General features: G+C 37.4%; 1 protein-coding gene across 1 annotated transcript in view; it reads left to right on the top strand.

Moving 5' to 3' along the window:
- ARMC2 (armadillo repeat containing 2) overlaps positions 1-17708 on the top strand; it is a 42547-nt gene that overhangs the window by 18903 nt on the left and 5936 nt on the right. Inside the window, exons 7-14 of the mRNA XM_015821317.1 lie at positions 1356-1445; positions 2450-2625; positions 4782-4884; positions 6912-7132; positions 9596-9741; positions 11846-11945; positions 15660-15969; positions 17038-17160. Of these exons, the coding sequence (XP_015676803.1) occupies positions 1356-1445; positions 2450-2625; positions 4782-4884; positions 6912-7132; positions 9596-9741; positions 11846-11945; positions 15660-15969; positions 17038-17160 (1269 nt within the window). The remainder of the gene's footprint in view (positions 1-1355; positions 1446-2449; positions 2626-4781; positions 4885-6911; positions 7133-9595; positions 9742-11845; positions 11946-15659; positions 15970-17037; positions 17161-17708) is intronic.

Genomic DNA, 17708 nt, shown 5'->3' with positions numbered 1-17708 from the left:
CGCCTAGTGGTGAGGATCTTGCTTATGTAACCTTCCCTAGATTCAACCCATTTAAGCTGAGACAGAAAGAGACGGAGAGAGACGGGGGGGGAGAGAGAGAGAGAGAGAGAGAGAGAGAGAGAGAGAGAGAGCACTTGAGGGAGTTGGGAATGGAAGGCATCCCTGTTACCCTTCTGTATTCTTTCAGAAGATGGAAACTCTTTGAAAGTGAATGTTGGTATCATTTTCCATATTATCTAATATCCATTTTGTGGAGTACCAGATCAAGTGGAAAATGTGCTCTCAGATGATATTTTAGTTAGACTGTATCAGGGGAATCACAATCTGGCTGTAACCAATGGCATTATGTTTTCCCATTTTTCACTCTCCCTGGAACATGCCCAGAACTTACTGTGCATATTCTGAGTATGTCTCTGGATTAAACTTGTGTGGAACAGACTAGTTGGTACAGCCGATTCCATACACAGGAATGTGCGTGGAATATTTTGCACATCCATATCATTTTGTTTCCTGTGTAATTGTTATTATTTATTATATGTGACTTTCAAGAAGATTGATACTGGCACTCTGCTATATTTCTTACCAACTTGGAAAGAAGGAGAGGAAAAGATTTTAAGCCATACAGAGCCATATAAATTTGTAGCACATGATTTTGTAAATAAAAAGGAGTGCCATTTGTGTGTTTGTGGCATGTGCACACATGCATACATGTGTAATTTTATTACAGGAAAGAAAATAGGTATTGGTTTTGTGACACGAGAGCCCAGATCATGTTTGGCAAAGCTAAATTCTCCAGATTGATCTGTTGTGTATTCCCAGGCATGTTGCAGTGCCTCAGCTTTTTTGTGCTTTTATTAAAGAAAGATTTCTGTGAACCAAAAGAAAATGTTAATTTATTCAAGTGAAAAACTAGCAAGTTACTACTTATTAGAATTGTAATAATTCTCTTCTGTAACAGTAGGTAGATTTTTAAGATAACTAACATTCAGTTCTCTGAAGCTCAGTGTTGCTAAGGCTCTTGGATTTTACATGCTAAAAACAGCAGCCAATAAATGTAGACCAGTGTCATTTTTGTGACCAGCATACAAAGCTGTGGTTATACCAATAAACCACTGAGAGAAGGAACTTCTGAACTTGTCTGCCTTTGCTTAAGTTTCCTGTTTTTCTTCTTTTTATTACAGAGACTGTTGAAGTTAGATTAGTAAGAAATTTCTGTTGCAATATTTTTTTTTTACCCGATTGGTACATACTGTTATAGAACAAATTACAGTCTATTAAATGTTTTGCCATAAGTTTTGTTGTGTGACTATTTGAAAATCATTGTTAATATATCTCTTCAATGATATATGTTTCAGAACATAATTTGGAAGCAAGCGAAATGGAAGAAGAGGAAGAAAGCTATTGGAAAACAAAAGTTTTACCAATTTTACATATATTAGAGATTGGTAAATAATATAGTTCTGTAATATTTGTTTGGGTTTCATAAACTAGACTTTTCAAGGCTTCATTCTATTCATTATTTCTAATAATATTTTTCCTATTACCAATTTTAAACAGTCCCGTTGCTGGCAAGATAGCCTATATTCCTGGTGGCAAAGTGGGATGGAGACATATAGATGTATTTGCAAGGTTTAAAAGTCCTTTGAGAATGCATACAATAAGCTTTCAAAGAATCTGTAAATATTAATGACATGTACTAAAAGTGGGCTGCCTGGTACATTTTAGATGTTTTGAATGATGAATCCCATATTAGAAGTTAAAAGACGAAAACATTGAGACCACCATATTTGTGGGTATTTTTTCCTAATCATAACAAATACAAGCCATTGCTAAATACAACACTAATTCTGTGTTGCAGTTTTTATGTCTTGGCATTGTACAGGGTGCTTGCTTAGATTAGTGTTTTAAGAATCAGGGAGGGGAGCCCAAGATCTGCAGTAGGCTTTCAGTGGCATATTTGAGGCCACGTTTCAAAAATAAGTGGAGCCATGACACGTTTTGGAAATGGTTTTAGGAATTTTAAGGGGTGAAATGAATGCCCTAAGCATCTGTCAGGTGCAATATATTCATTTCACTGCTTCAGTTCCCTCATCTTCACATCAGTCCAAAGAACTCCCATATTTTTGATCCTATGTTTCTGGGAAAACATAATTGCCTATGAAAAAGATGTTAGCAGATTACACCTGACCCTAGTCTGGTGTCTAGTTACCTCTAGTTGAAGACAAATGCATGCTATTTCTGGGAAAGGTGGGGATGGTCATATAAACATCTATTAGAATGACACTAACCAAAAGCTAGTTATTTAGTTTTTACTCCTTCAGTTGAGTCCATAAAATTTACAATAGTTTGTTGATAGTGCAGGTTTTGTGGTATTTGTTAAAAAAAAAATCCTTTCTCTGTAAAATATTGGATCATTAATTTTACCTTCTGCTTTTTTCAAATCAAACAGAAAACAACGTAGAACAACTTTGTGATGCCTGTGCTATTCTTTATCAAACATTGGAAGAAGGAAATATGCTTGGCAAGCGATTCAAGAGGCGAAATTTACTGTTGAAAGTGTTATATAAATTAGTTGATGTTACTTCAGATCCTCTTGGCTTGAAATTGGCAAAAATCATTCTGGGTGTAAGTTAAATATGTCATGCCTGTTACAGAATGTGATCATATGATACATGTGTGAAAGTGCTAGTTATACCCTGAGAAATGGGACTAAACTTTAACTACTAAATCAATTTTTTGCAGGAGATTGCAGAATTCGGCTTTACGCTCTTTAAAATTACATTTAATTTTCTTTTGTTCTGTTGTTAAGTTTACTTGAAATCTAGGAGATTAACAGTGCAGCTCTTCCTTTGGCTACCTAGAACCGAGTTTACTTCCAAGTAAATAAATATAAAATTTCAGCCCAAGTGATAGCACACAGTAGTAGATAAAAATAGCATGTGCTTACTTTAATCAATTTTTTTGAATTAAATTGTATGTCAAAAACCAGCTGCACTTTGTGAGAGTTTTTGCTTTCAAGGTATAACAACTGCATTCATTTGAATACATTTACTTGAATCCTAGAATAAGTCATAAACCACGTTCTCTGGCTTCTGACTTGATTGGTTGAATACCAAGGAAATAGATAGCAGAAGAAGTTCAAGAGGAAAACAAATATTCATTATTATAGTGTATGGTATCTCTCCTAAACCATCCAGAAATTTATATAACATTTTTACAAAGTGGTGGCAACAGCTACTATCATATCATGGTCATGTAATTGGTGATATACTATTTAATTTATTTGAACGTATGTTTGTTATAATGGTAATTGAGACATTTGTCAGGACCTTCTAATCATTACCTAGTACAGTGGTTCTCAACCTTTTTAATGCCACGACCCCAACCGGTCGTAAGTCGAGGACTAAACCGGTCATAAGTCGAGGACTAAACCGGTCGTAAGTCGAGGACTACCCAACTGGTCGTAAGTCAAGGACTTTCCCTGCCCGGGAGCGCCGCACATGCGTGGTTCCGCCCCCTGCGCCGGCCGAGGCGTAGCTGGCAAGCGGCAGAGACGGAGCAGGCTGACCACCAGCTGGCCCAGCTCAAGGGAGGTAAGGCACCCGCCGGAAAAGGGGAAAAAAATGGCGGACAGCCTTGCTTGGCGACCCCCGTGAAATGGTCGATTGACCCCAAATGGGGTCACGACCCATAGGTTGAGAACCGCTGACCTAGTAGCTATGCAATAACTTATAAGAACTCGTTGCTAGGTTTTTAACAATTTCCTACTTTCAACAACTTCCCCATTCACATATTCAGAATGGTATGCTGGATTCAAGTGAACGGAAAATCTATTCATCAAGGAAATTCAGATTCTCTATATGTATATGGAAGTGCAATATATCTGTCTGGATAATAATAATAATTACATTTTTCTTCCTGTAATGTAGTGTCTAAAGCAGGACTATTTCAGTTAGTATTACCCAAATGCGTATAACATGGAAAAGCGGTTTAACGTCATTATATTAACCAGCACCTTGCAGATAATTTTAAAATCACATTCCGTTATGTTGGATGTTACAGGAAGCTTTCTTTTATATGATTTAGTATTGAATGCTGGTGTATAAATGGAGGAGCCTAAAATCATATTTAATGTTTTTTCACTTCCTTTCATGTAGATTTTTCTGTCTCCAATAATCTTGGATCAGATAAATGGCTGTCACACGTTGATAATTTGATATGGGAGCTCTTATTTGAGTATTTGTTTTGGAATATGTTTGAAAGCCATGATAAAGCTGCCAATGTTTCTAGTTTCAGTTAAGTACAGCCTGTACATACAGGTAGTCCTTGACTTACAACCACAAAATTTGAGGCCAAAATTTCTGTCACTGAGCAAGACAGTGAAGTGAACTTTGCTCCATTTTACGACCTTTCTTACCACAGTTATTAAGTGAATCACTGCAGTTATTAAGTTAGTAACACGGTTGTTAAGAGAATCTGGCTTCCCCATTGACTTTGCTTGTGAAAAGGTCACAAAAGACCTCGGGACACTACAGAAATAGGAAGTAGTTGCCAAGCATCTAAATTTTGATCACATGACCCTGCAGTGGTAAATGTGAAAAAGAGTACTAGGTCACTTTTTCCAGTGCAGTCGTAACTTTGAATGGTCACAAAACGAATGGTGGTTAAGTCAAGGGCTAACTGGAATGCGAGAGCTGTGTTGCATATCCGCTCTTAAAAGAATAGCTAAAACAAGGTACAGCTATTTAATGTATATTCTCTTTTTCCATTCTTCCTTATAGCTGAAAGTGAGTGGGAAGAATCTGCTTAATGTTTGCAAATTAGTATTTAAAATCAGCAGAAGTGAAAAAAATGATTCCCTTATGGAGAATGACCAAATCCTGGGTAGGTAAATAGGCTATCCTATGACTCAGTAGAATGTCTTTTATAATGTGGAAAAGATAATATACTGCTATTATGTGCGGGGAAATATGAAACTGCCAAATGTTCAGTATAAATATGATTTCAATCTGCATTTTGGTGTTATTTTTTTCCCCTATTTCTGATTTTGCCTATCCTAAACATGTTAATGTTTTTGAAGCTAATGAAGATAATATTAGCTTATCACAGTGGTTCTCAACCTGTGGGTCGGGACCCCATTTGGGGTCGATTGACCATTTCACGGGGGTCGCCAAGCAAGGCTGTCCGCCATTTTTTTTGTCCGCCATTTTTTTCCCCTTTTCCGGCGGGTGCCTTACCTCCCTTGGGCTGGGCCAGCTGGTGGTCGGCCTGCTCCGTCTCTGCCGCTTGCCAGCTACGCCTCGGCCGGCGCAGGGGGTGGAACCACGCATGCGCGGCGCTCCCGGGCAGGGAAAGTCCTCGACTTACGACCAGTTGGGTAGTCCTCGACTTACGACCGGTTTAGTCTTCGACTTACGACCGGTTGGGTAGTCCTCGACTTACGACCGGTTTAGTCCTCAACTTACGACCGGTTTAGTCCTCGACTTACGACCGGTTTAGTCCTCGACTTATGACCGGTTTAGTCCTCGACTTACGCGGCATTAAAAAGGTTGAGAACCACTGGCTTATCAGAAATACAAATGTTATTACTGGGTAGGAACTAGACATAAAAATTGCAGCTGGAATTCAAGAAAAATATGTATATATATAGAAATGAGAACTAAGCACCAGGCTTATTCTTTGATCTCTGTTTCATCATGGAATTCCAAAAACCAATTAGATATTGCTTGACTCCTTCTCCCTTCCCACTGATTTGGCTAAATCACATTATTCTTCCTGCATCAAGGGATGCAAGACATATTTAAATGGTGAATGGGAGGGAACTTGAGTTTTTATCCTAATTTCCATGACAAATTAATACTTTGTTTACATATTGCACACAATTCTTTCATCTGGAATTCTGGGACAAGAAAATGGTAACACTTTGGATCAGATTATGGTTAATTAGACATTTAAATGATCGTTTAGTTAAGGTTTTTACTAGTCTTTATTTCCATTTACATGCCTTTTACTTTTTACGTACTATGTTATGTTACATCTTCTCTTTGTTTTTAAATTAAAGTAAGGCAGTTAAATCAAAAAGTAAAAACTGTGTAGCTGGTTATTACTATCAGACAGACAAGATACTTTTTAGCTGAAATAAGACGCATGTGATTAGTACATACCAGTAATCAAAAATAATTAGCCTCCAATCACTTTTATTATTGTGACCAAGACTTTTCATTATATGCAACTTCCATTTAAGCAAAATAAATTGTGTGCTGATTTCCTTTTTTTTAAAAAAAAGGACCTTCTTGCAATCACTGAGGGCTATATTTGCAAAATAAAAATTTCCATTGCTTTGTCCTCATCAAAAACTTTCCTAGACCTGGGAAAGCTTTCGATGCAGGCCTTGGATTTTGGATATGTTCACATAGTTACAATGGAAAAAAATAGCCAGAGATAGTTTGTATAAATGGAAGTTCCACTGTTGCAACTTCCTTCCCTTCAATAAATTTCCTCAGCTATTTCTCATCCATTATCTGAATTATTGGGATGGCAGCTAGTAAATTAATCTTGAGCAACTGTCTTTGCAGTCCCACTGAATGCCTTTATATCAAAGTATTGCAAATAAATAACAACGCAGAATTATTTATTTGATCAGATTTATATTGCTTACTACATCAGAAATGCTATAGTAATTTTGTGTGCAATAATCAGTAATAATTAATTAATTTGGAAAATGTATCTGGCTGCCCAACTCATTCATGGTGACTCTGGGGCAGCTTAGTTAGAGAAGTTATTACTTTATTTGACAGTTCCTTTAAAAGAAAAAGAAAAAAAAAAGCCCTGGGTGAAGTAAATCTCATTCGGGGGAGGGGGGTGAAAGTGCACTAGAGAGAAAATTCACATCATGTTAATTTTTTCCATAGACTCTCTGCTTGAGATTCTGAGAACTGAAGATTTACAAACAAACACTGAAGCTTTTCTTTATTGCACTGGTGCTATAAAATTTATTTCTGGCAATGCGAGGCTCATTAATGAAATGGTCAACAAGGGAGCTATTGAAATCCTGCTGCAAGTAATGAGAATGATTAATGAAATTAATGAAGACAATACTCGATTTTCTAGCTCAGGACATCTCTTGGTCCAGGTCAGAATTACATTTTTATTTCAATTATTCATTTATTTCAACAAAAAAGTGTCAAACTTTCTAATGGTGTTCTTGGTGGATCGTCCGAGTTTTTTTTCTTAACGGTATTGTGGAAATGGTTTATTACTACTTTTATTCTGAGATGTTTTCCAAGTTTTCAGTCTACTCAACTATATTATTCCAGTTCTAACCTTGTGCTACCCTGGTGAGGTTTTCTGAATTAGCTAAAGCAATCTTATATACAGCAGGCGCTGTAACTTAATAGTTCCAGAATGTTCTATAGCAGGGGTGTCAAATTGCCGGCCTGCGGGCCGTTTGCACCATGCGGAGGCTGTGCCCACCCCAGCTCCGGCAGTGCAAACAAAGTTGCGATACGTCGCAACACGTCACGTGATGCGGCGATTTTGACACCTGTGATTTATAGTGACCGTTATCAGAAACTGATAAATTATTAATAGAAGTTATTGGAGAATACTTTACTGCATACCAAAGGAATAGTAAATAAGGCAATTCTATCTTTCTGTGACTTCTTCCTAGTTTCTATCATGTGCAGTAGCTCTAGATGTATACTTGCTGAATGTGGGTCTTGCATTCGTCTGTTTTATTTTACTTTATATGTGAAATATTTGTATAGTGCCTCTTGTCTAAGATTAAGACAGCATGGTTACTTCTTGTTGATAAAAGTTGCAAAAACCACAGTAACTGATCGTATTGTGTCAGTGTAACATTCCTTGGAACAAAAGACAGGACATAAAATTAAGAAAGAAATAATTGAAGTAGAGAGACACAAGATGTGTGTTCCATCTATGACTAACGGGGGATGGGAATGCTCTTATTCTAATAAGGCTGATCATGAAATATTGAAATTGATTCCTGATTCCTGTAAATGTTTGTTTATTTAATGCTATTTTTAGAAACTGCCCACCCCCTTCATGTAAGACAATATCACCTTTTAAAGCTCTTTAGCTTTACATGAGACTTGAAAAGAGTCCCAAGCTCTGATCTGTTTTGTGAAAAGTTCCATATTGTTTGAAATATTTTTTTTTCTAAATAAAAGGTTAATGTTACAGTTATTGCTATTCAGGAGTGGATGTAACGCCAAAACAGCAAAATTTGTAATTAATATCTTGTAGTGGTGGAGAAGGAGAATTCCCTTGCAGTTATTATTGGAACAATTTACTGAATTTTAATAACAGTTAAATGTAAGTTTAAAATAATAAAAAAACTCTCATTTGAGCGATCTTGAATGTTATTATTCAGGTTCTTACATTAGAAGGGCCAGTTCAAACAAAAGGATTTATGTTTTAAGAAATAAGCAGGGCCTTCAGTGACTTACAATAAGTACCTCATATAACCTGAAGCCTCAAGTTTAAAATCATGTTGAAAGATTTGTTACTATCTTTACTAATTAAATGGTAATTGTTTGTAAACGTATATGAAGAAATAACTACGTCTTGCCATCTGTCAATAGCCCTAATGACGTAAAAATTGTGCATCAAAATAGATGTGACAGCACATGCAAAATAAATAATTGAAATTCCAGTTTTATGTTTTTAGAGAAAAATATCTACTCTCTTTTCAATAAATTCATAATACAAAGAAGTTCTAGGTTCATTAAAAATGGCTCAGTGTGAACTCAGACAACAAATTTATCCTGGTGATTTCATGTTAAGAGATATGAAAACTGATGGGATTTACAGGAACATTTTGATTTGTTTTGGGTCAGTTGGCTCAAAGAAAGATGAACTGAAGCCTAGTAGGTCTCTGTTCAGTTGTGAAACAAGAATAACACATAAGTCAAAGACAGAGGGCATGGTGTGGGATCTGTCATTTAGGGAGCTACATTTGATGAGTCCTAGGCAATGGACCTTCTTGGCAAAGGTACCTGCATTGTGGAATATCCCTTCTTCTGAGTTAGGTTGATCCCATCACTCCTGACTTTTAAAGGCCTGTCAAGAACTGGTTGCGCCATCTGGTTGGGAACTGGCAAACTAGTAAGATGGCTCTCTCCTTATAATCCCTTCACCCATGATTTGTTTTAGCTGTGTTTTATAATTGTTAATGTTATCAATAATAATAATAATTGTTGCTGTTATTTGTGAACTATTGTTTTTTAAATTTCTTCTACTCCACCGAGAGTCCCTTGTATTGTAAGGTGGACAATTATATAAATTTGATAAAATAGAGCAAGCAGCTCCGAACAATGAATAAAATTCTTTCAGATAAAAGTGACTTACAAGTAGGTCTGTTTTTAATAATCAAGCCTGTATCATTGTTTCATATTTTGGAGTTTAAATAACCTAATATTATTTTAAATTTTCCATACCACTGAGTTTCATACTACTGCCATCAGAGAAAGGCTATGCAACATTTTGTTACATTTTTCTCAAACTATCCAGTACTCCTAATAAAATTTATGTTTACCGTGTTTGTTTAATTCATATTTAAATGTATTTTCTCCAGCTCACTGCCACTTTACGGAACTTGGTAGACTTACTTCAGTCAAGGTGCAAATTCCTGGAGTATGGAGCAATCCCAGAGCTCTGCCTCACGTTGGAGAAACGCATGAGTGACAAGGATGTGTGTACCAATGTGGCCAGAATATTCAGGTAACCCCACTATTTTTTAAAAAAATATCATGTAGAATCTTTTTTCCTCTTCAGCAACCCCACCTCATCATGTATTAAAGTTGTTGCTTCCATGGAGGTACTGTTATGTGTCTGTTGAAATACTTTGGATCAGTATAATGTTTAATTCCTGAACGATTGTATTGGCTTACTTTTTGAATAAGAAAACACAAATCTTCTGCAATCTAAACACAAGCAGGCCACCCACAATCTGCTGGGTGCCCTTGGGTATATTTTCTTTTTTGACTTGTGGTTTCTGTAAGAGGGTCAGTACTTCTGCCCCTCACCCAGCCAGCAGATAAGTGTGGTGGGGAACGGATTACTTGTTCCTTGCTTCTAATGCTGTAACCTGCCTTAGGTTTACTATAAGATAGGAGGAAGAAACTTCATTGCTTCCTCCTTCTTTATAGCAACCGTGCTCAAGATTGCAGATTTTTTTTTATGACTTTAGCGTAAGCAAAACAGAAATTTGACCTCAAAATCATTAGGTGCGAAGAGCATAAGATCCCTTCCAGTGTCTTTTTTAAAGATTGTTGCCTTTCACTATTAGATATGGTGTAGTATTAATTTTGAGTTGATTTATTGGGGAGAGATTAAGGAATTAAGTTCCGCCTATTCCCCCAAAGATCTTATGCTGAATACTACTGTTTCTGTATTTGAGGATGCAGTTGAATGGATGTATGTGTATGTCCATGTACCCCATGTACCTCTGCTCTAAGGCAGAGGTCATCAAAAACATCCCCATAGGAATGAAATAGGGGCATTGCTTGTTTAACACAGAGAACTTCTTATATTCCATCCTTTGTGTGAATTCTTTAGAAAAAGAATGTCAGTATGTTAAAGAGGAAATCTGTAAATCTGTAGCAGTGGCCAATGGCAACAGGCAGCATCTAAGACTGGATACAGTCATAGGTTGACTTTTTCTCCCTTCTGTTCAGTAGTCCATAGTTAAATGGTCTAATCCAATGGTGGCGAACCTATGGCACGGATGCCAGAGGCGGCACTCAGAGCCCTCTCTGTGGGCACACATGCCGTTGCCCGGGCCTTGCCTCCGCCCGCGACCCTCTCCTCACTAGCAGCCTCCCTAGAGGAGAGTCGCCCCTGAGCATGGCCCACGCGGAGCAGCACAGCCAAGGACATGGCAGCCAGGCAGCGTAGACAAGACTCTGCCCTCACGCCCCAACGCACAGTTGATGCTGCAGGGCGTGGGCAGAGGGTGTGGCCGCCCTGGTGCTGCTGGGCTGCCTGGGCGATCTGCGGCGGGCCCTGAAGGCGGTGAGTGACCCTGCGGCAGGCAGAGGGTGGAGCAGGGGCGGGGCCTGTTTTTGGGCACTTGGTCTCTAAAAGGTTCACCATCACTGGTCTAATCAAAATCGGGGTTTTTTTGCCATCAGCTGAGGGCCTCAGGGCTTGCCATCTTCGTTTCTCCCTCCACTGCTGCTGCTGCTCTCTTTTCTTCCTTCCTATAAAAATACCCCTTTGCTTCTACAGCAGCCACTTCCTCAGGTGGAGTCCTTGGTGCAACCTGACCTTGACTGTTTTCTTGCAGATGTTTCATTGCCCAAACTAGGTAACGTCACCAGTGCACTGATGCTGTTGCCTAGTTTGGGTAATGACACGTCTGCAAAAGAACAACCAAGTTAAGGTTGCACCAAGGACCTTTATTTCAACCCTGAGCTATAAATATTCTCTTTTATGGGTACTGCCTCATGGTTTTTTTTTGCTGCTGCATTATCCTTGCCTGCTGCTGCTTTGTCTTCCTTGTTGAAATGCTTGAAGATGTTTGTGTTGTCTGCAAGAAGTCATAGTGGGACTCAAAGAAGCAGTAGAGAGGTTGGGGGTCATTTTCGACTAGCAACTTAAATTAAGCTTTTGATTATCATTACTCCTTGTGACGGAATTGATTTTCTTTTTAGTCATCAAAGTCATTGCCGCTTGTTCCTTCTATTGAACTGCCTAAAAACAGAGAATGCTGGCCTTTTTATTTTGTACTCTGAGTAATGTTTAAAAACAGAACAAAATATTTGGATTTTAGTTAGAAGTCGTAAAAGAAAACCTCATCTATATTATTGCTTCAAACATGCAGCAAACTTTCTTCCTTCAACGACTGCTGTACAGCTTTGGCGGATTGCTCCAGATGTTATGCCTTATTTTTAGCCCTGCTAAACAAATATCCAACAAAGCAGGTCAGTTTTTTAATCTCCTGTTTTTTTATATATATTTTAATCTTTTGATTCGCCTACGTTGTATGTATGTTAGTCCATTTTTAGAGACAAATTTCATGTGTATTTACCAGATAGAAATGAATGCCTTCAGCCATTTAGGCACTTAGAAACAGCTCCCTGGTTCAATACAGTCCTTGACTTGTAACCACAATGAGGACCAGAATTTCTGTTGCTAAGCGAGACGGTTATTAAGTGAGTTGCACTTTATTTTATCACCTATTTTGTCATGGTCGTTAAGTGATCACTGCAGTTGTTAAATGAATCACACGGCCATTAAGTCAATCTAGCTTCCCCCATTGACTTTGCTCGATGGAAGCCAGCTGGGAAAGTCACAGATGGCGATCATATAACCCCGGGATGCAGTGACCTTTGTAAATACATGCCAGTTGCCAAGCACCTGAACGTGTCACTATGGGGATACTGTGGCTGTGGTACGTGCGAGAACTGGTTGCAAGTCACTTTTTTTTTAGTGTCGTAACTTTTAACGGTTACTAAACTAAGCTATTGGTTGTAAGTCAAAGACTGCCTGTAGATGTAGATCAGGGGTCTTCAAACTTGGCCCTTTTCTGACTTGTGGACTTCAACTCCCAGAATTCCTCAGCCAGCGTGCCTGGCAGAGGAATTCTGGGAGCTGAAGTCCACAAGTCAGAAAAGGGCCAAGTTTGAAGATCCCTGAACTAGAACTTACAGTCTCTTGTTTCTAGGCCAGCATCTTAACCACTACATCAAACTGGCTCACCACACTAAATTCAAACTGGACGTTAAAACACTAGCAGTTTGATTTTTGTGAATGACACCCACAAAGCTAAAAATAAAGATTTTTAAAAGTTAACTAGGAAAGTATACACTGAAAGTTAAAAATCTGTATTAATGTAAGATATTAACGAAAGCAATATTAACCAGTATGCTTAGTTATCATAACTGAGCATAAATATTAAACATAGTATATAATTGTTTTCCTGAGCTGAACAATATGCTAAAGAAATAAAGAAGAGACTATTTCTAGGAAAAAGCAATGACACTTTTATAAAATATCACGAAGACAAGGTATATTTTTATGCCAATACATAGCAGAATAATTAAAGCAATAGCCATCTAGGAATTGAAAAAAGAATGAAAAAAAGTAAACATCTGAATCAAAGATATGAACAATACCGCAGACTACAAAAAAAACCCCAATCAATCCATGCTGGGAGAAAGATTGACAGACTATTCCAGTTGAAGTCCACAAGTCATAAAAGGGCCAAGTTTGAAGACCCCTGATGTTGATAGTACAAGGCTTCTACTTAGTAAGCTGTAATGATAGAGGGGAATCTACGGATTCAAGGGATTGGCAATTTCTTGGTCCTGAAACATCTATATTTAACCTTTTGGTTAAATGGAATGAAAGAACAACCAATAAAAGGAAAAAGAGAATTATTTTTAGAATAGTAAGATTGCATTAAAGCAAATTTTCTCAAATAATAAGAGCAGATTGAACGTTTCTGTTGACTGCGTTGCTGTGCGAAGATCCCAATTCATTACAAATTAACATAGCTCTATATTTTTTAACCTGTGTCCATTTTTAATGTGCTAATTTATACTGAAAGAGCCAGTTTGGTGCAATGGTTAACGCATCGGGTTAGAAACAAGGAGGACACGAGTTCCAGTCCTGCTTTAGGCATGAAGCAGTGGCTGATCTTAGACCGGTCGTGCTCTCTCAGCCCCTGGGAAGGAGGCAATAGCAAACCACATCTGGAAAACCTTGCCAAGAAATCTGCAGGGACTAAGGCAGGAAGCAAACTGATGCAAAAATACACACACTTCTCTCTTAATGCTAAATCCCTTATTATTATTATTATTGTTGTTGTTGTTGTTGTTTTGGATGCCTATGCCGTAACAGTGCAATCTTTCCCCCTCTTTTACTATGAATTACTGCAGAGGAGTATTGATGCACACAAGGCAGAGTATGGATTATTCCAGGGTGTATCAGTACACTTTATTAAATGGTCATGTGACAGTATGTGCTCAATTCAACTGAGTAGTGATATTTATTCAGGTATATGGAGTCCTGTTCCAATCCTATGGTGTCTCGTCATATCTGTCCTGAGAACTGAATAACAGGACTCTGCTGACCAGCAAGTCCTAATCCTCCTTCTCTTATGTGGAAAATGAAGGAGTTTCAGTTTGTCAGTAATAAGTTCTTAGTAAGTGTTGTTTGGAGCAAATACAGATATAAAACTTCTGAGATGAAAATAAGTTATTAATAATAAGCCTTGTTAATCATTGTTTAATACTCCCTAATTCTCATTAGGTAGCCAGTAATTTTTAACAGTATTAGAAAATGAGCATCTTGAAGTTCATTTTTCTCATACATCGGTTGCTTGATGCATCTATTACGTTCTTCCTTGCAGAAAGGGATTGCTCAAAACTTATGTCTTTATTTTAATATTACGTATTATAATAGAAGAGGATTATGTCTTAAAGATAAAAGTGAATCAGTTTTACAATGAGTTTTTCTTTGCTAAGTATTTGTTTAGAAGAAGGAGGAATGGATATTCTAAAAGCAAATTAATTCCCATCTCCTGTTTTCCAAATTTTCTTCAGCCCCATTCTCAATAATACACAACAAAATAACTCTTTCATTGACAGTTATTGAATCTGTGTTGCTTTTACACAAATACTTTTACAGTATTACTGGGTTATATAAATATTATAATTTGTAGTTGGGTAGTGTGTTGAGATTTGATTTAGATCTGTTATTGAAATCAGAGTTATAAATGTGTGCTTAGAATTGTGAAAAATTATGTTTTGAAAATATTGCTAGAGAGTATATGCTCCTGTAAGGAATGTCTAATGCCATATGCCAATGGTGGCGAACCTATGGCATGGGTGCCAGAGGCGGCACTCAGAGCCCTCTCTGTGGGCACGCGCGCCGTCGCCCCAGTCCTAGGCCTTCAGCTGGGTTTTATAAAATCTTTTCGCTTTAGGCCTCTGCCGCCGTGTGCAAAAAAAAAAAAAGGTTCAATCAGTCAATTTCAACTTCTTGCGGGAAAAAAAAAGATCTTGGAAAGTTGAAATTGATTGATTGAACCTTTTTAGTCCCACCCAGTCTGCCGTTACCACTGCAGCCACACCAACCCAATTGGCCACACACCCAGTTGGCCACACCCAGCCAATGGGCCACACCCACCCGGCACTCGAGGATGCATAAGTGGGTTTTGGGTTGCAGTTTGGGCACTCGGTCTCTAAAAGGTTCGCCATCACTGCCATATGCATATGTAAATGTGATAGATAAATAAGATCGTGCTAGGTTGCATTATGTATTCTTTCACTTTTGTACTTTTAAATATGAACTGTTTATTGAATATTCTGTTCAATATGAACAGAAGTGAACTAGATTTTTCCCCCCCAAACATTATTGAATTATTTATTGAAATGGAAATTATCTGTTTTATTTGCAGCAAATTANTATGCATATGTAAATGTGATAGATAAATAAGATCGTGCTAGGTTGCATTATGTATTCTTTCACTTTTGTACTTTTAAATATGAACTGTTTATTGAATATTCTGTTCAATATGAACAGAAGTGAACTAGATTTTTCCCCCCCAAACATTATTGAATTATTTATTGAAATGGAAATTATCTGTTTTATTTGCAGCAAATTATTTCCTTTCTTATGTTCCATTTCAGGATTTAGTTATCCGTATCATTTTCATTCTTGGCAATTTAACAGCAAAGAACAATCGAGCCCGGGAACAATTTTTTGAGGAGCAAGGAAGCATTGATACACTCATAGCACTTTTCCAAACTTACTGTGAAAATGTTCCCAATCATAAACTGTGGAAAGATGGCGAAATAAAGAATCTCAGACACCCTTCTGAAGCAGAAGACATTCTCATCAAGCTGATAAGAGTGATTGCCAATCTGTCCATTCATCCAAATGTAGGTGCAGGTTTGGCAACTAATCATCACATTGTGGCATTACTTATTACAGTACTTGGTAAGGATTGCTTTTTGAATATATAATTTGTAGAAGACAAATCATCAGTATCAGAATCATTTGGCTGATATTAATGTACATTTTCCGAAAACACTAGACACGCTTAGAATTGTCGCCTCCCCCTTCCCGAACTATAAATATATATTTGCATTATATTAGGGAATTTCTGCAGCAATTTTTTTTAAAGGTTCTTGGGTACGCAGGGCCAGTGGATAATCCAGATGTGGCCATGTCAGTTGGAGTTGAAATCTAACATAACTTGAGGGCACCAAGTTGGGAAAGGCTGGAAGGTTCAGAAATGCAGAACTAGATGCATACCGTAGTTAAAAGTTCACCAATATCTATCTATCTTTTATCTGTAAGCTCCTTGGCTCTTTCAGTGTCCTGCTGTTTAATCCACATCCTGCAAAACATGTATTGGCTGTATATTGTATAAACTGGCAATTTTAAAGGATTGATTTCAGTTCACCTTGTTGCATCATAATCGTGTAGCCCCTAAAGGCCACTATAATTGGGACAGCATTCCTGTAGTTCTTTCAGTTTCAATTCTGTGCGTTTTAAAATCTACGGTGATTGTCATCGACATGGTATCCATTTTATTAGCTGATATCAGAAATTAGAAAAAGAGAATTGGCAGGAATTTTATCTTCAAAAAAATTTTTCTTTGCTTTTTTCAAAACTTTCCAAGGTTCTTGCTGGGCATATCATGTATTCAGATGTCAGTATGAAGGGTTTCTCCTGGGGAAAAAAAAAATCTATGTGGTACTAACAGTCAACGCTGACTTGATGGCGCATAATCAATCTATCAATGAAGGGTCTCATAAAATGAATGTGTACATCCATCCATTTGTATACACACATGATTTCATGCTTCGAAATGGCCTCAGACAAAAAGACTGAGTTCAGCATCAGAATTTTTTTGAAATGTTGCCAGTTCCTTATTACAGCAGTTGATTGTTTGGCTTCATTGTATGACAGTGTAACGTTTTATACTAGAATCACTGAAGTTATGAACTTCATAATCAGTATCATGACAAACTACTAAAACCGTCTCTTCTAAATCACTAGAGTGCAAGTCGGTTGAGGAATGTGAGGAACTGGTTATTAATGCCATTGCAACAATCAACAATTTATCCTTTTATCAAGTGAAGAATTCCGTAATCCAAGAGAAGAAATTGCATATTGCAGAATGTAAGAATATTTTAAAAGTTAATTCTCTCATCTTTCTATTGCATTATAATGCTCAGTATTGCTTATGAATATTACAGATTTGAATGAAAAATCATGAAAAGGAGCTGATCTAATTTAATGATTTTTCAGACAGTTTTGTAAGGATAAAGCTGGTCCAATTTATTGATTAGCCTTATAAAGAAGAACAGGTTGATTTGGTAAACTGGTTGATTAGCATATTACCCCTTTTACTAGTTTTGTCTTTTGTTTTTGTTCCTAACTCATTTCAAAGGCTTGACTAGTGTAAAGCATTATTCTTTGACTCTATAGATAAAAATATATAACACATAATAAAGCTGAACTGCATGTCACTCAAAGATGTTAGATGAGAACTCACTGAACAAAATTTTCAAACGCACAATATGTTAATAGGGATTTTCTGCCTTTGTAGATATTGCTGAATTACTCTTCTAGCATCTCTCACAATTGGGTGTGCTGGCTGGGTTTGACAGAACTTGCAGTTCAGCATCTTTTGAAAGGGTGCAAACACCATATGTCTGATATGCTTG

This window comes from Protobothrops mucrosquamatus, unplaced genomic scaffold (assembly GCF_001527695.2).
Source record: "Protobothrops mucrosquamatus isolate PMUCROS unplaced genomic scaffold, P.Mucros_1.0 scaffold1302, whole genome shotgun sequence".
In the NCBI taxonomy this organism is placed as follows: domain Eukaryota; kingdom Metazoa; phylum Chordata; class Lepidosauria; order Squamata; family Viperidae; genus Protobothrops; species Protobothrops mucrosquamatus.
Note: the sequence above shows the minus strand (reverse complement) of the source record. Positions and strands in the feature narration are given on the sequence as shown.